Source organism: Pteropus alecto, unplaced genomic scaffold (assembly GCF_000325575.1).
Source record: "Pteropus alecto unplaced genomic scaffold, ASM32557v1 scaffold226, whole genome shotgun sequence".
Taxonomy (NCBI): domain Eukaryota; kingdom Metazoa; phylum Chordata; class Mammalia; order Chiroptera; family Pteropodidae; genus Pteropus; species Pteropus alecto.
Genome location: NW_006440132.1, coordinates 6,318,254 through 6,338,160, shown reverse-complemented (window position 1 = coordinate 6,338,160; position 19,907 = coordinate 6,318,254). Strand labels below are relative to the sequence as shown.

General features: G+C 52.3%; 1 protein-coding gene and 1 non-coding gene across 13 annotated transcripts in view; both read left to right on the top strand.

Annotated features, from left to right (window-relative positions):
• COL27A1 (collagen type XXVII alpha 1 chain) overlaps positions 1-19,907 on the top strand; it is a 131,031-nt gene that overhangs the window by 103,417 nt on the left and 7,707 nt on the right. For 2 of the 12 annotated variants that reach the window (XM_025050465.1, XM_015593354.2), the window contains exons 38-56: positions 3,582-3,635; positions 3,737-3,844; positions 4,935-4,988; positions 5,961-6,014; positions 9,415-9,471; positions 9,663-9,716; positions 10,260-10,313; positions 10,570-10,623; positions 11,050-11,103; positions 11,183-11,290; positions 11,762-11,869; positions 12,733-12,840; positions 16,447-16,500; positions 17,236-17,298; positions 17,694-17,747; positions 17,906-17,941; positions 18,039-18,056; positions 18,241-18,276; positions 18,580-18,606. In XM_025050465.1, coding sequence (XP_024906233.1) covers positions 3,582-3,635; positions 3,737-3,844; positions 4,935-4,988; positions 5,961-6,014; positions 9,415-9,471; positions 9,663-9,716; positions 10,260-10,313; positions 10,570-10,623; positions 11,050-11,103; positions 11,183-11,290; positions 11,762-11,869; positions 12,733-12,840; positions 16,447-16,500; positions 17,236-17,298; positions 17,694-17,747; positions 17,906-17,941; positions 18,039-18,056; positions 18,241-18,276; positions 18,580-18,606 — 1,155 coding nt within the window. The other 10 variants (XR_003047867.1, XR_003047868.1, XR_001517353.2 and 7 more) reach the window with 10 other exon arrangements.
• Positions 16,751-16,869, top strand: LOC112484038. The gene has a single exon (XR_003047875.1). It is a non-coding gene; the product is annotated as a 5S ribosomal RNA (ribosomal RNA).

Below are 19,907 nucleotides of genomic sequence, written 5' to 3'. Positions count from 1 at the left end.
GGAACGCTGGCCCATCCTCCCATCAGTAACTTGCTGTATGACATTTCACTTGTCCTTGCCTTCTTTGGGTCCTGCCCTTGCCTTCTTTGGGTCCTGCCCTAGGTACGATGAAGGATTTGGAAGGAATGCGTATTGAAATAGCTTTGAGTTCCAGTGTTCCAGAAGCCCTTTCCTAGTGAGCTTTTGAGAATCATGACTGTGTGATGGGCAACAACACGTGGCAGAAGTAGTCCTGGACCCAGAGTCCAAAGAGTGAGGTCTGGCTTAATCACCCACTCTCGGTGCGACCTCGAGCAAATCACTGCCTCTCTCTGAGCCTTGGTTTTCTCAGCTATGAAGAGTCAGTGAAACTTTGGCTGGAAAGCACTTTATAAAATGCACCCGAAATACAACAGATCGCCTTTATGAATTTATGAGGAAGTGACTGGAAGCTGATGGTGGCGGTTGTGGTGGTGGTCATGGTGGTGTTGGTCATGGCGGTCGTGGTGGTGGTCGTGATGATGCTGGTGGTGTTAACGGTGGAGATGGTTGGTGATGGCTGGTGGTGTCGGTGCTAATGACAAGGGCAGTGGCAGAGAGGTGATGACGATGGCTGTGAAGATGCATGTGGCTTGAGTGGTGGTGGCGGTAGCAGCCTCATGTCCATGTTTTGCTGTCACTCCTGATTCTCATCTACTGGAACTAGAAAAAGGTTCACTGAGGCCAGACTGAGTGCCGGGTGACAGAGGTGGTGAGGACCGTGTATTTGAGTCTCTTTGGCATCAGGGCTGCAGGACAAGTGTCTCTCACTCCGAAGCCTGGAAACAGTGGAGAATTTAAAAATAGAATTTTATGAGCCATCAGGGCCTTTCCAGAAATACATCTATATGGATCGGGGCCAAGCGAAAGTCTTCCTTCTGGCCCCAGAGCCTCACCCCACTGGACGCACCCGCCCTTACTCAGGTTTTCCCACACCGGGGGCGGGGGTGGTGGGGATGCTCCCCGCTGTGGAGGGCCCATCAGAACAGTGGCCGGCTGCCCACCCTGCCCCGGGGGAGACTCCGTCTCCCTGGCCTTGTGCCGAATACTTTGGCACTGACTCATTTCTCCTTCTCAAGAGGGATCAGCCATTGCAATCACCTCAGTCCACCAGCAAATTCCACCAGCTCCTATATCCTGATTTCACAGCTCCCCAACTGGGACCAGCCTGGGCCACAGGGTACCCAGAAACTGAGGATCCATGTCTCATTTCTAACCTGGCTGGGTCACCTGCGGACAGCACCTTCATCTCACTGAGCCTGTTTCTTTAGCTCTAAAATGGGATAAATAATCTCTTCCTCTCAGCCCTATGCGGAGAATTGAATGAGATATGAGGAAGAGGGTAGACACAGCGCCTGGCCATGGTTGAGACTGTGACGATTGTTAGCATGACTAGAGGAGCCAGAGACCTTGAGATTGTCAAGTGCATTGCTGTCTGATAGACACAGAATATGAGCTTCGTGTACAATTTAAAATTTTCTAATAGTCACATTTTAAATAGGTAAATAAAAACAGGTCAGATTAATTTTAGTAACATATTTTATTTAGCCCAGTATATCCAAAATACTAACATTTCAACATGTAATCAATATAAAAATTATTAAAAAAGTATTTTGCAGTTTTTGTACTAAGTCTTTGAAATATGGTGTGTAGTTTTCACTTATAGCACATCTCAGTTCAGATGCTTTCTATTGGAAAAACGTGATCTGTATTTAGATCTAATAAAATATATAGTTGGAAATGTAGATTTGTATCCCAAGTTGTTCCAATAACTGAATTTTCCAGTAACTGTTAAAAGTTTTCCAATAACTGAATTTTCATTTTTTAAATTTAATTTTAAGTGAATTAAAATGTAATCAGATTAAGAATTCAGTTCTTCAGAATGGCCATATTTCGAGTGCTCAGTAGCCACATGTGGCTTGGGGCCACCATACTGAACAGCACAAGGCTAGTTCAAGACCTTCATGTTAGAGCTGGGGAGACTGAGGCAGAGAAAGGAAGGGACTTGTCCAGGGTCACATGAGGACTCAATCACTAGGGTACAGAGCAGTCTGTGCTTGGTTCTTCCAGGGCCACTGCTCCTTCCTTCCAGAGGGCCCCAGGGTGGTCTGACTGGCACTTTCCTTTCAGAGAGTCATCTTCTCCAATACACTTTTGCCATGTTGTGTCTTTTGAGCAGGCTTTCTCCCTTGTTCTGAATCAAATCCGGCCTCCCTGTAAGTTCCATCTGCTGGCCATCCTCAGGGCAGCTGCTGATACTGCAGATCGGAATCGAGTCCATCTGGGTTAGTCCAGGCGTTTCCTTGTTCCTCTAGGATGCCCTTCGTGCCCATCCTTCCTCACAATTAGTCAGTGCCTCCTCTTCAAGTGTAATGCCTATTCCAAGATGGGACCATCACCTCCCTCATCCTACAGCATGTGCCTCTGTTAATACAGCCAAAGGGATTGAATCAAACCAGCTCTTCAGTGCCTTCCAAGAACATAGGCACCTTTTAGGTTTGGGCCTTGAAGGGACTCTCCCTCAGGGGCAGTTAAGATGTCCTTTTCAAGCCAGAAACGCTGCCAACCCAGTGTGGCCCAGGATCGGAACTCCTTTCTCTCCCTCTCTTGCTCCCTCATCTCTCACACTCACACATGCACACTTACACACACTCAGTCACCCCACTGAACTGAGTTTCCCTGGCGACTGTGGAGACAAAGCTAGATTGGCTCCCCTTGGAGCAGGGCAGGGAGAGCAGCGTTTGGAGATGCCTTGGGGTCAGAGACGGAGCAGAGCTGCCTCTTAGAGGGAGTGTCCTAGATGCCCCAGTAGGAGAGTAGAGTAGAGTGACTGACATTCCAGAACAATGCTCACTATGAGGAGCCCCTCCAGGCCCAGCCCCTGAGAAAGTGGAGGGGGGGGGGGTGGCACCCATCAGTGGGATACAACCTCAAAGCTTGTCAGAAGTGACACCCAGCATTTCAGAGATGAGGGAGGATCCAGAATACCTTTTCTGCCTGCCTCATGTCACCAGTGGGCGCCCTGAGCCCTGGGCAGGGCCTCAGACAGATCTGCAATGGAATCAGGGCCCCGCCATGGACCAGCAGGAGCACTGGGCAAGCCGCTTCAACTTTGGGTATTTCAGCTGTCACTTCTGTGGGAGGGGGTCTGAATCAGGCCTCAGGCTCAGGGTCGCTAGGAGGGTGGAATAGTGCATGGCACATGGAGAGAGCTCAGTGTAGAGAGCTGTCCCCATTGGGACAGCCTGGGTGCCTCACAGTAACCAGGAAAACAGCCATTTATCCAACACTTACTATGGGCCAAGCACCTTGTAAGTATGCTACTGTATCACCAGACTGAACCCTCAGCTCTGTGAGGCAAATGCAGCCAGTGTCTCCACTTTGCAGACAAAGACGCCAATCATAAGAAGTTAGGTCACACTCAAGGGCACTCGGATATTGACTGCAGAATCAGTTTTGAACCCAGGCAGTTCGCCTCTAGAGCTATCACTCTCACGCTGCGTGGACCTGCTCAACTGTCCCTCACTTCTCATCTTTCTCTCCTTCCTTCCTTCTCCCTCCAGGGTCCTGAAGGAAAACCAGGGAAGCAAGGCGAGAAGGGCCGGACCGGGGCCAAGGTAGGACCCCTCCTCCTGCCCCGATCCTCCTGTCTCCCTCTCCCTCATCCCCGCCTCCCCCCCAGGGGCCTGGTGACAGCCTGTCTCTCCCCTTGCTGCAGGGTGCCAAGGGCTACCAAGGACAGCTGGGTGAAATGGGCGCCCCTGGAGACCCCGGACCCCCTGGCACCCCAGGCCCTAAAGGGTCCCGGGGCAGCCTGGGACCAACGGTGAGAACTCTCTGGGTGGGGTGGGTGGGGTCAGGCGTGGAGCAGAGGGGGCCGAAGGCAAAAAGGGAGGTACCACCCACCCCAGCTGTTGGCTGAACACCTGTGTGTCCGTTGTCCTAGCCACTTCTTTTGAATCACAGATCCCTTTGGGAACCCACAGAAGCTGCCACCCCTCTTCTGGAAAAGTGCACAAGACACAAAGTGTTTCTTGCAATTTGAAGGAGTCGGGGGTCTCTTGAAGACCCCAATTAACAAGCCCTGCTGTTGGGGTGGGGAGAGGGGACCAGACCCTTGGGCATGTTTTTAATTGAACAAGAGCTTTCCCTCTGGAAATAGATTCATGAGGATGAGGGTGAAGCTGCTGTAGCTCCCTGTGTCACTCTAAGGGTGTCCCAGGCCATTGCTGGCCTGCCCCCGAGGGGTGTGACAGCTGTAGGGGGAAGGCGGCCCCAAGAGGAAGCAAGAGAGGGGACAGATGAGGGTGACGCGGGCTCTCTGAGCTGCCAGTATGTGCCGATAGAAAGCTGAGCTGGTCTGTGGCACTTGCTCGTTGCTGTGGTGGGAAGACTGCCACCAGGGCCGATTCAGGCTACCAGCATGACGTCACTGAAGGGGAGGATGGGAGAAGCAGCGTAGGAGTACTACATGATCTAGTATTTCCGCCGCACAGATTCAATAGATGTGATAACCTCCTGAGCATAGGTAATAACTAGTAAAATGTAAAATAATCAGGAAGAGTGTTTTAAATATTTGGCATCTTTGTTTTTGATATAATTGGTTTAAGTGTAAGTTCATATAATTTTCATTTTCTATAACCGTTCGATTGAACAACTGCCCCACAAAATCAGGGAAAATAGAGCCATCTGCTCTCATGAAGCACTGGAGCTGGGAGAAGAAAGGGCTGCGGGGAGGAGGGGAGCTCCAGAGGGCAGGGAGGGAGCCACCTGCTCTCCACCTCGCCCTCCAGCCTGGGTTCTGGTCGGAGTGGATGTGCCAGGCTGCTGGGCTGAACTGGGCTGGAGCTGGGTGGCGAGACTGTGCCTGAGTCTGCGCTGTGAGGCTGCATACCAACATGGGTCTCCCCTCACAGGGCTCTCCAGGACGGCTGGGGGCCCAAGGAGAACCGGGACTGGCTGGTTATGATGTAAGGAAATGTCACCTCCCCCTACCCCCCACCCCCCGCCCCCGAAACTCTGTCTTGCAGGCCTGGGTCCTCTGCCCCTACCACCCACCAGCTGGGGGCCCGCCCGCTGGCCATTGAGGATTTGTGGTCTCACCCGCCCCAGGGAACAGCTGGGCCCACAGACCAGGGTGGGGGTCGAGGGCCACTGGCGGCCAGGCGGGGGTTGGGGGTGGGGTGGAATGGACAGAGAGAGACCTCCCTCTCTGTGCCTTCAGTGAGTCCTTCCTCCGATGGTGGGTGCCCCGCGTACCCCATCTCTGAGCTATACGACTGCGCTCTGCGGAAGGGGAGAGACGTAGCCTGTTTTTGTGTTTAAGCTGGGACTCTTGAGAGGGGGCTGAGCCAGACCCACATTACACGTCTGGGAGACCAGCCTCAGAGAGAGAGGCACAGGGCTTGCTCAGAAGGAGAAACTGAGGCTCGGGGAGGCTAACGAACATGTGTGCAAGGCCTGGCCGCGTGTTAAGTTAGCGGTGGGATCGTGTCTGAAAGAGACACAGCGAGGAGGGCGGAGGAGAGCGGGAGAGACTGGAACGGGGGGCGGGGGGCGGTGCTGGGAGCGCAGGGGAAACCACGTGCGCGGTTCTGGCCACGGCCTGGGATACGGGGCAGGTGGGCAGAGAACCCAGCCACGCTCCACCCCCAAGGTCTCGTGCCAGGTCTACTCCGGGGCAGGTGGGCAGAGAACCCAGCCACGCAAGTGGGCCCACCTCTTCGAGGTGTATCTGGAGCCCTCATGACACGTCTGGGAGGCCAAGGCCCAGAGAGGCACAGGGCCTGCTCGGAGTCACACAGCCAGTTGGGGCAGAGGCAGGGGCCAGTCACGCAGCCCAGGGTCTCCGTCTCCGAGTTCCTGTGCTTCATCGCAGGGTCCTCCCAAGCCCTCCCACCCCCATGCTCTCACCTCCCGCCTCGCCTTCTTGTTTTCTGCAGGGACACAAAGGCATCGTGGGACCCCTTGGACCTCCCGGACCAAAGGGCGAAAAGGTGAGCGTTCGGTCGTGGGAAGCAGCTGCTCCCCGGTACCCAGGTCAGCAGGAGAAAATCCCCCGGGGCACTGTGGCTGTGACATCTCAGGGCGTTCATAGCAGGCTCAGCCCTGCTCACACCACAGGTGGCCAGGAGGCAGCAGCCATTAGACCTACAGATATATCAGATATCATCAGATATCATCTGTGCCCAGCACCGGAACAAAACAGACACACTTCCCGCTCTCGGGGGGCCTCCAGTCCAGCAGGGGAAATGGGCATCAGTCATGTATTGACTAAAACTATGCGATTCCATCACCTACACGAACGTGGGAACTGGAGCACCGCTGGTGAATGAGACCACCCAGTGAGAGCCAGGGGAGGGCCTAGGAAGGAGCGTGAGGGACACCAGCATTTCAGGGCCAGGAAGGGACGACGGAGGCAGAGGGGAGGCATGTCCATTCCCTACCTCGAAGCTCCAGATTCAGTAGAGAGAGGAGGTGCTTAGAGGAACCTTGCTGGTTGTCGCTCCCTGCCCCACGGTGCAGGTCGGGGCATCCGGCCCGGGTCCTACATTAGCAGCACTGAGCCCCTCCGCCCTCCCACCCTCCCCTCCTAACTGCTCAGCTCGAAGGTCTGGCAGGCGGCTGCTCCCGTCTCCTCGCCCCACTGCTGCCCAAACCCTCTTTTCTTTTGCCGAGTCAGCACCCCACTAACTACATCCTGCTGTGGGTGAATCACCCTGGCCTGGCATGCTGTCTAGCCGACCCGTTCCTCCTGCTTGGAGAAGAATAGATCCGCCATCAGAGCGAGCCCACAGGCTCTGACATCCCACAGGAAGCCGCAGAAAGTGCCACTCAATACCCAGAGTCGTTCCTCAGCCCTCACAGTCTCCAGGGCTTGTGCATGGGGGGTTCACACAGACCATAAAAAAGAGAGAGCCTCCACTCTGAGCCATCTGCAGCTCCAAAAGTAGTCCCTGTGGCTGCTGAGGATGGGACCCAAACCCCAAATCTGCCCTAAGTCTGCCAGGGCCTCGGATGGGGTCCCAGGATTCCCCGAGCCTTGATCGCCTCATCTGTTAAGTGAGTGGGTACCTTGGGAAGGCCAAGCAGGACATCACCTGTGTCAGGCAGATGCATTTTCTGACTTTCATGGTACTGTTAGTTTAGTCATTCATCCGGCTATGCAACAGGTATTTATGGATTTCTAATGATTTATTTAGTGTGTTCTTGGCCTTGAGCAGGGGATTGTGGAATGAGGCCCAAAAGACCTCTAAAATAAAAATAGTCGCAAAATGAATAGCCAGCCACAAGCCGAGTGGTGCTGGGAAGGGAGAGAGCAGACTCTCAGGGGTACCCTCGAAGCCCAAGGGCCATGTGCAAGCCCTTTCCCCAGGATTTCTTCTTAATTCTCACCATGACCCCACACAGAGATACCAGTATCTCACATGACAGGTGGGGAAGCTGAGTCTCCACAACGCTCAGGGAGTAGCTCAGGATTAGTTGGAGTGTGGCAGGACCAGGATTCAGACTCTATCTGATGCCAGGTCCTCCTGCTTCCCTAGCTGGAAACAGACACTTAGATGAGCCAGTATGCTGTTCAGCTTGGAAATTCCCTGTGGGGAACGTGTCTACCAAGGCGGTTGCCAGAGGAACAGGGAGAAAGGTAGCAGGGGGCTCAAACAGCTTTTTGGTGCTAAAAATGCACCATTAAACTATAACCACAATGTGGAGGGAGAGGGGGAGATCTCCGCAGCTGGCTTTCGGCCCAGACTGCCCTTTGATCCCTGTGTGGGCTTGGCTAAGACCCTTCTCTGGGCCTCGGCGACCCCATCTATAAAATGGGGCCAATGGTCGCAGCTGCCTAGGGGTGCAGTATGAGTTCTGTGAAAGAGTATATGAAGCACACCTTGTGCAGTGCCTGGTGCACTAAAGGCCCTAGGTAAACACAGCCCCCAGGCCCCCAGTCCGGCTGCCTCACTCCACGGTGGGACAAAGAGCCACAAAAAGTGGGCAGGGCAGAGAGGGAATCCCCACTCCCTGGGCCAACCCCCCGGGTACAACATTCTAGGCGTGTGGCCCAGTTCCTCCCACCTTCCATCTCTGCCCACAAGAGCCATGGAGGCCCTTAGCCAAGGCTGCCGGCTGCCAGCCCTAGGGACTGAGTCAGGCCTGGGGCAGGCTCCAGCCCCGGGCACAGCTCTCCTCTCTTCTGCCTCTCCAGCCTCCCTTCAATCCCTGCTCACAGTGAAGGGGCTCAGGGGTGCCCTGACTTGGGCCGCCTGCCCAGAATGTGCCCCCGTGGCAGGTGACACCAGTTGTCCGGGGCTGGAACATTCTGAATCCTGAGGTTCTGCCACTTGCTGTTCTGCATAAATCTTCCCGGTAGCTGGCTCATGGCATCCAGCCACCTGTCCTGTAGGTGAACAGGGCCCAGGGTGGCCTGCCGTGGCCAAGGACCTCAGTTCTAAACTCTGACTACATCCGTGCCACACAGCGTCCCTGCTGTGGTTATTATCAACAACGGCAGTTTTCACGGCCATCTTCTGAGCATGCCTTTCCTCCCTGGATCCTCAGAGCAGCACTGCCAGGCATTGCAGTCCCATTCTGCAGACAGGAAACTGTCTAATTGACAAGATCCCCAAGCTGGTCCCCTGCTGAGTGCAGCTCGGGGCAGCCCAGGGCCTTCTCTGGCGCTCTGATCAAAGGTAGGACGTTTGTCCTAAACCTGGTTCTTGGTCCACTTTCTCCTAGCAAGGGTCAGAGAAAGGAACTCTGAAGGACGCTGAGCAGCTCACATCACTTCTCTGCCTCAGTGTCCTCATCTGTAGAGTGGAGATAATAATAGCTCCTGTATCCTAGAGTTGTTGGGAGGACTCGGTGAGCACCTGCGTCCGGCCCGTCGCAGCGTCCATGCGTGCAAGCTGCTGGAATTGTCAGAATTCCGCACGGGGGCTTCCGCATCATTTCACGGAATCCCCACCGCTCCCTCGTGGCATCACCATTGTCTCCTTTACCCCACTTCACCCCCATTCCCCAGCTGAGAAGAAGAGCCTTGAGACAGGAGGGGACCTACCGAAGTTTCGAGCAGCTCGTCCTGTGCAAAGCCGGGTGTGACCGTGGTCTCAGCTCAGAGCTGTATGGGTCTCATGGCCTGGGGGCCTCAGCTTGGGGGTGCCGAGTGTGAGGAGGGTAAAGAGCATTGTCTGTGTCCTACAACCCTGCTTCTAAGCCCAGGTCTGGCTTTGACCCCGTGTGTGCCCCTTTCCGTTCTGGCCTCAACTTCCCCATCTGTAACCCTAAGTAGGCTGTACTTCATCTCTGATGAAGCCCTTTTGGCTTCAGTGTGGAGTGTCTGGAATTCTTAAAATGCGCAGGAGCAGGAGGTTTGTCCTAAAGCTGCTTCTGTGTCCACAGGGGGAGCAGGGTGAGGACGGCACGGCTGAGGGCCCTCCTGGGCCACCTGGAGATCGGGTAAGGCCACCCCCAACTCCCATCCCCTAGACCAAGGCCGAGGTGGAGCCCAGCCTTCTGCTGTGTGTAGATGAGGAGGTTGAGCAGGGGTGAGGCTGCCATAAGCTCTACAGAGGGTGTAGCTAACAAGGCCCAGGTCGGGTTTTCCCTGTCCCCGGTGGCCCATATTTGCTGTTGTCCTTGTCATTCAGGGCCCTGTGGGTGATCGAGGAGACCGCGGGGAGCCAGGGGACCCTGGATACCCTGTAAGTATCGAGCTCCTCCCTGCTGGCAGCGGCGAGAGTCCTGTAAGAGGGCTTTCCCCAGCCCCAAGCCCCTGTTACCTGCAACCTGAAATCACAGCCTCACCAGGAGGCAAGCCCTTCCTCCCACCGTTAGTGTCCAGGCTTGAAGCGCAGCCCCCTGACAGAGGGGTCAGGGTGGAGTTCCCGCTGAAAGGGGAAGAGTCTGAGACCTTTCCTGAGGGAGGGAGAGGAAGAGGCTGGGAAGAGGGACCCCTCCCCTCCGAGGGCCTCTGCCTCTCCATCTGTGGCCGGGAACGGCTCTCTCAGCAGAAGCAGTAGAAAGACACAGGAAACAAGCCACTGAATGAACTGTGGGTCCCCACCGGGCTCCTCACCTCCCCTCCATCCTCCCTGGCAGGGTCATTATTTCACCCCTTTTGTGATGAGGAAGCTGAGGCTCAGGGGGGAAGTGACACGTGGCTAGGAAGAGCCAGGCTGGAAGTTGCCCCAGTCCCCAGCCTCCTCCAGGATGGGCCCCCTCACCTGTCTCCCCTTGGCTTCTAGGGACAGGAGGGTGTACACGGCCTCCGTGGAAATCCGGGCCAGCAGGGCCGACCCGTGAGTGGTGCTTCCTCTCCTGTCCCCTGTCCTGCCCTGAGGCGGGTGGAGCAGCTATGGGGGAATTAAGGAACTGGGCCTTTTAAAGTTTAAAGGGACGCTCCCTACAAGAGGGCCTGGGGCAGCCCATTCTGGTTTCTCCTGCCCTGACCCTGGGGGCACCCCCAGAGCCTGCACCCCCAAACCCCTCCCCACCCCTCCCCCTTCAGGCGGAGAATCCTGGGGCTGCCTTGCGTCATCTCACCTTGGTTTGCAGGGGCATCCGGGACCCCGGGGGCGGCCGGGACCCAAAGGATCGAAAGGGGAAGAGGTAAGAGAGCTGGGTGTCTGCAGGGGAGACCGAGTCCCCAAAAAGGGGAAAGACCGGCCCAAGCACACTGCAAGGGGGAGGCAGGGCTGGGAGGGCATGAGGAACAGAGGAAACTGCAGCCAGCCGTGGGCTCAGGCTCCCTCCAGGGAACTGCCAAGGCCCCAGAGCCTCTGCAGCAGGGGAGCCGGTGAGGGACCCGCCCGGGGCAAGGTCAGTGGCAACACTGTTAGATTCCAAAGCCAGCGCTGCCCCTGGGCTTCCAGGCCGGGGTGCTCGGGCCCATTTGCAGATTGAGATGCCGAGGCCCCGAAGGTGGAAGGGCAGGGCCCAGCCACACGGGCCCTTGATCGGCTCGATAACCCCCTTCTGCAGCTCCTAGTGTTCCTCCTCCAGGTGGCCTCTGTCATGTGCTTCTTGATTTTTCAGGGACCAAAGGGAAAGCAAGGCAAGGCCGGGGTACCAGGACGGAGGGGGATCCAGGTGAGTGACCCGTAGCTGCCCCTCTCCTGCCCACCACCCTGCCCTCCCCAAAAGCCCTCACCAGCTTGTGTACCCCCAGGGCCTGCAGGGGCTGCCGGGGCCCCGGGGCGTGGTGGGGCGACAGGGCCCAGAGGGTGTCGCTGGACCAGATGGGCTTTCTGGCAGGGACGGTCAAGCAGGACAGCAGGTGAGCAGGACTTGGGGTTAACAGATGGCACGTCCATTTGAGATGAGGGGTGTGTGTATGTGTGGTGGGGGTGGTTAACGCCTCCGTGAGCCATGGGCCAGGAGGAGCAGGTTTAGAAACTTAGATGGGGCAAAACCAGCTTACCCAGAAATTCCCGTGTAGGCAATTGTCTCATCCCCTGGGACCTGGGACCATGGCCCTCCTGACTGTCCCTCCTCCATGCCAGCACCCTGACCAGTGGATGAGCTGCTGATTTCTAAGATCCCTCCCCTTCCCTACTCGCAAGTCTTCTGCGGCTCTTGTCCTGCTGGTCCAGCCATCCTCATACAAAGGCAGTATGACCTCCACCCTGGAGCTGGACCTCCCTGCCTCCAGCTCCACCTAGAGTCCACTCAGGCTCTGAACCATCCTGCTTCCTTGGCTGCATTTCCTGAAACATGAGAGACCCTCCTTTGCCCTCCTTCTTTACAGGGAGAGCAGGGAGATGATGGGGACCCTGGCCCCATGGGTCCTGCTGGGAAAAGAGGAAATCCAGGTGTGGCTGGCTTGCCTGGAGCACAGGGGCCCCCAGGATTCAAGGTCAGACCCTTGTTAATCCTCCATCCTTTCTGCCTTGTTACTAACTATAGTGATATTGACTATAATGCTGAAGTGGGCGCCCATTTCCCCCCAGGGCCTATATGAAAATGGAGTCCACGTTGCTGACCTTTCTCAGGGGTTCCTGTCCCAAACTTGAACCTGACTTTAAGGAGAGTTTGTCCCGGTAGCTATAAATACTGCCCCCTAGCAGGCCTTGAGCCCTCAACTGGTTGTTGAGTTATTCTTGGGCACCCTCTTGTGGGACTTTGTGGAACAACAGATGTTGGCTTGCCCCTAGGACCCTCCTCCAAAGCACCTTTGTAGAAAGCTTCCTTGAGAGACTTTATGGGGGCGGCAGCCATGAGTTAGTCTGAACCCAGTGCTAGATACTGAAGGAAGATTGAGATGAATGAATCAGACATGGTTCTTGCCCTTCCTGAGCCAGAGGCTTAGCTGGGGAGAGGTTGGAACCCTCTGTTGGGACAGCAGGCTGGGGAGAGGTGGTCTTGGCCCGTGGAGGATTTAAATAAGGGAAGAGGAGGTGACAATCTCACAGGAGGAACAGCATGAGCAGAGGTGTGGAGGTGGGAACTGCATGGTCTGTTGGGAAGAAGCCATAAAGAGGAGAGGCACTATGGCAGAGTGGAAGGGAAGGGGAACCTTGGATGCCAGAGTAAGGAAAGAGACTTTCCGTTTAAGGACGCTGAAGTTTTGAGACCCTACCAGGCCCACATTAGAGCTCCAGCATCCTGAGATCTCAACTGATCCTATGAGATGACTGTTCTGTCTCTCCTAGGTCCTCCCTCCCCCTTCCCTAGAACCGTTTCCCCCTTTGACTGATCATTTTGCTGTGTTTCTTTAAGGGTGAAAGTGGGTTACCCGGGCAGCTGGGTCCCCCTGGCAAGCGAGGGACAGAAGGTGGAACAGGGCTTCCTGGGAACCAGGGGGAGCCTGGATCCAAAGGCCAGCCGGTGAGTGAACCCCAGGAAGTAAACATGTTCACACGCTCACATGCACACACAAATACTAATGTTACACATGCGCACATACAGACCCAGAAGCCACTGGCCTGCTCTGTGACAAGGGCAGAGCGACACCCTCTCAGGATACCAGAGACCATTCTGCCTCCCCTGAGTGACGTGGGTGGGAGGAAGCTGAGAAATGAGATCTGAGTGGTCCTTTCAGAGTGAGGAGAGATGGATCACAACCAGATAAATAGCTTTATATCCACTAAAGAAATTTAACCTGTAGTTTAAAAGCTTCCGACAAAGAAAACCCTGGGCTCAGATGACTTTACTGGTGAATTCTAATAAATGTTTATGGAAGAAATAGTACCAATTCTGCATAACTGCTTTCAGAAAATAGAAGAGGAGGGAATACTTTCCAATGCATTCTATAAAGCTAGCGTTACCCTGATATCAAAGTCAGACAAAGCTATTACAAGAAGAAAACAATATATGTCATAAATATAAATACAAAAATTCTTGGTACAGGATGTGGTTCCATAGTGTAGTGGTTAGCATGTCTGCTTTACATGCAGAAGGTCCTGGGTTCATGCCCCAGTGGAGCCACGGTCCGTCGTCCACGGCCATGCCACCTTGAAGAAGCCCAATGTAGGATCTTGGAAGCTAAACAGGGTCAGGCCTGGTTAGTACTTGGATGGGAGACCACCTAGGAAGACCACGTGCTGTAGGCATAAATAATAAAATTTTAAAAAATTCTTGGTACAATTTTAGCAAAACAAATCTAAGACTATAAAAAAGATAAGTACATCAAGATCAAGAGAGGTTTAGCTAAAGAATGCAAGGATGGTATAACATTTGAAAATAAATCAATATGATTCACCATATTAACAAACTAAAAAAGAAAACCAATTGAATCATCTCAGTAGATGCAGGAGAATCATTTGACAAATGCAACTGCATTTCTAATAAAAAATCTCAGCAACCTTGGTATAGAAAGGAACTGCCTCAACTTGATAAAGGGCACCATCATACTTAATAGTGAATGACAAAGTTTTCTCCTAATGTCAGTTCATGAAGACCTTGAGAAAGTTTTCAGGTCTGAAAATCTACCTCTATAAGTGGAGAGCAGGGAGGGACCAAAGAAAGAGGCTGGCTCCTCTAATGTGGTGATTAATAGAGTTCATTAAGAGAAACTTACTTACGAGGCGTGTCTTGGGCATCTGCGAGACGAAATGGATCTCTGTGCCTCTTGGCAGGTACCAAAGAATAATATAGGGCCAATAGAAGAACAGTCATAATCACTAGTACGTGATGCTACCAGGTACAAGAAATTACATGCTTGACCAGGTAAGGACAACAGCCAGTTCCAGGAACCAGCACACGGTGGGAGGTGTGGGAGGGGTGCTGATTTATGTCAGAATGGACATTGAGTACTATCAGACAGTCCCTAAGGGGGTTTGTGGTAAGCAGTTTCCCCCTTCTGGCCCAGGCCCAGCTCGTGTGTCTGGCATTGACTCCTTCACATCCAAAGAGAAAAACGAATCAAAGATATCTGCTCTCACCACTTCTATTCAACTTTGTACTGGCAGTTTTAGCCAATGCAGCAAGGCCAGAGAAATAAATAAAAGGCATTCATATCAAAAAGGAAGAAGTGAAACTTTTCCTTTGTAGATGAAATGATCGTCTTTGTAGAAAATCGATGGAATCTACAAGAAAGCTACTAGAATAAGTGAGTTTAGCAAAATGGCAGGATACCAGTGGGAGGTATGCACTAGTGAATGTATTTCTATACATTCAATATGCACTAGTGAATGTATTTCTATACTCTAGCAACAAGCAATCAGAATTTGAAATCTAAAAAGCAATATTATTTATAATAGCATAGAAATATGAAATACTTAGAGATACATCCAACAATAGCTATACAAGATATGTACACTGAAAACTATAAAGCATTGCTGAGATACATTAAAGAAGATCAACATAAATGGAGATATTCACCGTGTTCATTGATCAAAAGACTCAATATTGTTATGTTGTCAGTTTTTCTCAAGTTGACCTATGGATTCAACACAATCCCAGTCAAAATCCCATCAGGCTTTTCTTGAAGAAAATAACGAGCAGATTCTAAAGTTCATTTGGAAATACAAAAGACCTAGAATAATCAAAACCACCTGGAAGAAGAAGAGCAAAGTTGGAAGACTAACAGCAGTTGATTTCAAAACTTATTATAAAGCTACAGTAATCAACAAAGTATGGTAGGGCCATAACTATACTAATAGATCAAAGGAACAGAATAGAGAGTCCAGAAATATATTCACACGTATATGGACAACTGATTTTTGATAAAGGCACAAAAGCAGTTCAGTAGATATAGAATAGTCTTTTTCAGCAAATGGTGCTAGAAAAATTGACTACTTCATACCACGGACAAAAATTAACTCAACATGGATCACATCAAATGTAGAGCTTAAAATGGTAAAACTTCTAGAAGAAAGCGTAGAAGAAAATCTTTGAGGCCTTGGGTTATACAAAGATTTCTTAGATATGCTACCAAAAGCATGATTCATAAAAGAAAAGCTGATCAATTGGACTTCATCCAAATTTAAAACTTTTGACCCTTCAAGGGGCATTGTTAAGAGAATAAAAAGACAAGCCACGAACTAGGAGAAATTGTAAATCATTTGTCTGGTAAAGGACTCATATCTAGAATATACAAAGAACTCTCAAAACTCAAAACTAAAAAGAAGCAGCCCAATAAAAAATAATGTGATGAAAGATTGGATAGACATTTCAAAAGAGATATATGGATGGCAAATAAGTACATGAAAAGATCAGCATCGTTAGTCATTAGACAAATGCTCATTAAAACCACAATGAGATGCTACTACACACCTATTAGAATGGTGAAATTTTTAAAAGAGTGACCATACCAACTGTTGACAAGGATGTGGAGCAACTGGAACTCATACTCTGCTAATAGGAATATAAACTGCTAAGACCACTCTGGAAAACAGTTGGGCAGTTTCTTTAAAAGATAAGCATACACCTACCATATTAGCCAGGCCTCTGGAATCATTCCCATCTAGATCTAGCACACTCTCCAATATAACGGCTATGTGACTTTGAGCAAGTTCCTGACTTCTCTGAGCCTCCATTTCTCATATGTGAAGAGGGCATATTGTGCCTCCGCAGGCTGATGTGGGAACATGCATGCATGGTGGTGCATGTAAAGAACCATCAGCTAATGGGGTTACTTTTAGGGAATCATATCTTAATAGTGCTTTCAAGATGAGTTGGGAAGAGTTTGTGGATCCTTTCATCCTCTTCCTTGAAGACCTGAGACAGGAGATTCTGGGTGTTCTAGAGTGTTCCTTCCTCATGGAATCCCTGAGCTGGCTTCTACTTTCTTATCTGACAGAGAGCACAGGCTCCTACAGCCTGAGAGCCCAGTCTGACCTGGCAATCTAGTTTGTGAACTGTTCATACTCAGTTGATCGTCTCATGATAGCTGATATCCCTGGGAGAAGGCAGGCCCAGCGGTTCTGGGTGACTGGCCAGGCACCCTTATCCTAGCCCCACTCACCCTATCTCATCCTGTTCTCCCCTCAGGGTGACTCTGGTGAGATGGGCTTTCCAGGAATGGCTGGCCTCTTTGGACCTAAGGTACAGACTTCCACTCCACACTGTTCCTGTTGGGGTCCCGTCCATCCACCAACTCGTTCATTTGTTCATTATTCATTCAACAATTGTTTCTCGAGCACTTACAATATGGGTTGGTACACAGCCAGAATCAAGCATGAGCATCCTTTTCTCTAGTGCTCGCATTCTGGCCAACCTATGTGCTGTGTGTCTCAGGCAAGTCATTTGGTCTATCTAAGCTTCAGTTCCCTCATCTATAAGATAGGCATAGTAAGTCTATGGCCATGCCACCCTGAACACGCCCAATCCCGTCTGATCTCGGAAGCTAAGCAGGGTCGAGCCTGGTTAGTACTTGGATGGGAGACCACCTAGGAAGACCAGGTGCTGTAGGCATAAAAAAACAAAAAATAAAACCAAAAAAAAAAAAAAAGAAGGGATTGTAAACTGATAAGGTCCTTGCAATCTGTGAGGTCAACCAAAGGTTACCTCGCCTAAAAAAATAAAATAAAATAAAAATAAAAATAAAATAGGCATATAACAATAGAGCATTGTTGTAATAAGACCAGAGACACACCCCTACAGCACTGAGCCTACACATTGGTACCCGTTAATAATTGTCGACATGTGTTACTGTTTCTGGGGTCTCTCAGGCAAGGCCCCTCTTGACAGGGAGGGCAAAGGTTGGCCAGACCCCAGGGGTGGGCTGCTGCTGGGGCCTCTTCCAGTGGCCACTGGACACTCTCCTCTGCCTCCCCGCAGGGCCCCCCTGGAGACATTGGCTTCAAAGGCATCCAGGGCCCTCGGGGGCCTCCTGGCTTGATGGTGAGTCCCCCGCTTCTCTGTCTCAGCAGGGACAATCACCCAGGTCCAAGGCCGGCCAGCCGTCGGCTGGGTACATGCATGTCCTCTTCCTCCTCCATCAGTCGTGAGCCCCTCTCTGCCCATAGTCTCCCCTCCCACATCCATACCTTTGCTTATGCATTTCCTGCCAGACAGGCTGCCATCCTTCCTCCCTTTCGCCTGCTCCCCTCCCCCTACTCTTGTAGCCCACCCCAAGGAACGTGGCACAGGCTCAGGAGGTGCCTGGCCTGGCCCCTGCTTCAAGACGTCTTCGTTGTGTTCCCTTGGGACATTCAGGCTGCCCTCTACCCTCCTGTCCCTGTGACTATTCCCCAGGCCCAGGAACAAGGACACATAAGCCTTTTTCTCTCCTTTAGGGAAAGGAAGGCATCATTGGGCCCCTTGGAATCCTGGGACCTTCAGGACGCCCGGTATGTGCAAGAGGTTGGCCAAAGACTGCTGGTTCCCCTTGCCTTTCTGGCTCCAGATTGTCTCTGTGACCCAGGGCTAGCCTGAGCCTCAGTTTCCCATCTGAGAAGTGGGGCTTCCCTCTGAGCTTTCTCTCTCACTTGGCCTTGGTTTATTGCAGGGTCCGAAGGGCGACAAAGGTAGCCAAGGGAACTTGGTAAGTGGATGGGCTGGGGGGCAGTGCTATGGAGAGTGAGGAGCACAGTTCAGTCCTGGTCCCCTAACTCTCCCTCCCTGCTTCTGTCTCCCTCCAGGGATTGCAAGGTCCGAGGGTGAGTGGGCTGGGGTGCGAGGGCTGGAGGATGGGGGAGTGGGATCCTAGACTTCATTCATCCCACCTGTATCCATCTATGCCACGGTCGCCATTGTCCCTACGTCTTCATCTCCTCCAGGAGCCCTGGAGTGGGGAGGATGAAGGCCTCTGACTAGGGCTTCACTGTTCTCCTCTTCCTCCAGGGTCCTCCCGGCCCCAGAGGACGACCTGGCCCACCGGTAGGTAACAGAGCGCTTGGTGCTCATTGAACTGGGGCAGGAGGTGGGCTTTCTTTGAATGAGACCCAAGGGTTTGCCGGCAGACACTTGTCTTGGCCTTGACCTTATAGGGCTCGTAAGCTTCTTGTAGCATACAGACTTCTAGGAGAATATAGAGCATCCATGGTGAGGCCAGGCCTCCAGGAGAGCAGAGACCAGCTTGGTGTGTCCTCATGCCCTGATAGTCCCTCTAATCTCCTGACAGCCCCCAGGACTCTAGCACCCAGTCCCCATCAAATACTGACCCAGACTCTTCTTTTTCAGGGTCCTCCAGGGAGCCCTATCCACTTCGTAAGTTGGAGAACATTCTCTTTTCTCTACTTGGGTGAGGCCTAGGAAGGGGGTAGTTTGTCAGCTGACCCCTCTCTGGCCATAGTAGCTAGTACCCTAACCTGGGCCTAGGAATGCCCATGTCCTTTTGTCACTCCATATTGGACCCTGGGCCCTGAAGCAGCAGAAAGAGCCCTGGGCCGGGAGGCAGGAAACCCAGGTTTTGCCTGGGGTGTGTCTCTGACTGTGAACCCTGGAATACACTCAAACCACCGGGCTCCTGAGTCCTGTTGGTTCACTCTGGACAGATCAGCTGATTGCTGAGGATTCTTCCATATCAGATCTGAGTCCAGAGAGGGTGCAGATCAGGACCCCTGCGTTCCTCCCAGGGGACTGCGGCCCTGTCTGAAAGCATGGCTCCCTCCCAAGCCCTCTGAGGAGTCCTGCCTTTTTTCGCCACGGTGCTGATTGACCCGGGAGGACCAGCAGGCCCTGATGGCATCCCAGGAAGTGGCCCCGGGGGGAAGACTGAATGGAGCGGGAATCCTTGGGCCATGAGCCACTCAGAATCTCTGCTCTTCTCCTCTCAGCTTCTCAGTGGTCCTTCTGCCTCGTCCGCAAAAACAGAATGACAGCCCTGGCCTCTCCTCTACCCTTCCCCCAGGCCTCTCCTCAATAAGGAAGCCCGCTAAGAGGAAGCAAAGAGATCCAGGAAAAACTCTTTGCCTCTAAACACTGAAAAATTAGAGGACTTTAAATTTTTTAAATACTAACCTCATCTATTGAGTGTTGTTATATGCCAGACACCATTAGAAGTACTTTTCATGTATAAACTTATTTATTCCTCTCAGCAGTTCATTATCAGTTTTATCGTCATGTCCATTTTCAAGATGAGAGAACTGAGACCGAGAGGTTAAGCAACTTGCCCTAGATTATGCAGTTAATAAGTAGCCAGGCTGGGATTTGAACTTGAGAAGTACTGCCTCCAGAGTTCCAGCTCTGGATCCCAGTGCTGGGCTTTACTCACTGTCAGATTCTGCCCCTCATGGTTTTCATGGCAAGACCGCAACTAGACTTCTGGCAAGCCCAGTGTGAGGGTTGGAGGTTCAAGTATATGTTAGACAATTATGGTACAAGGAGAAACTAGGGACTGTGGGAATATAGGGAAAGGTGGCCATGCCCAGCCCGGGGGCAGAAGCATCAGGAAAGAGTTCCCACTGCAGCTAACATCTGTGGCATGAGTGTAGGGCAGGATTTCTCAACTGCAGCACTACTGACATTAGGGACCAGATGAGCATTTGCTAGGAGTGATTGTCCTGTGC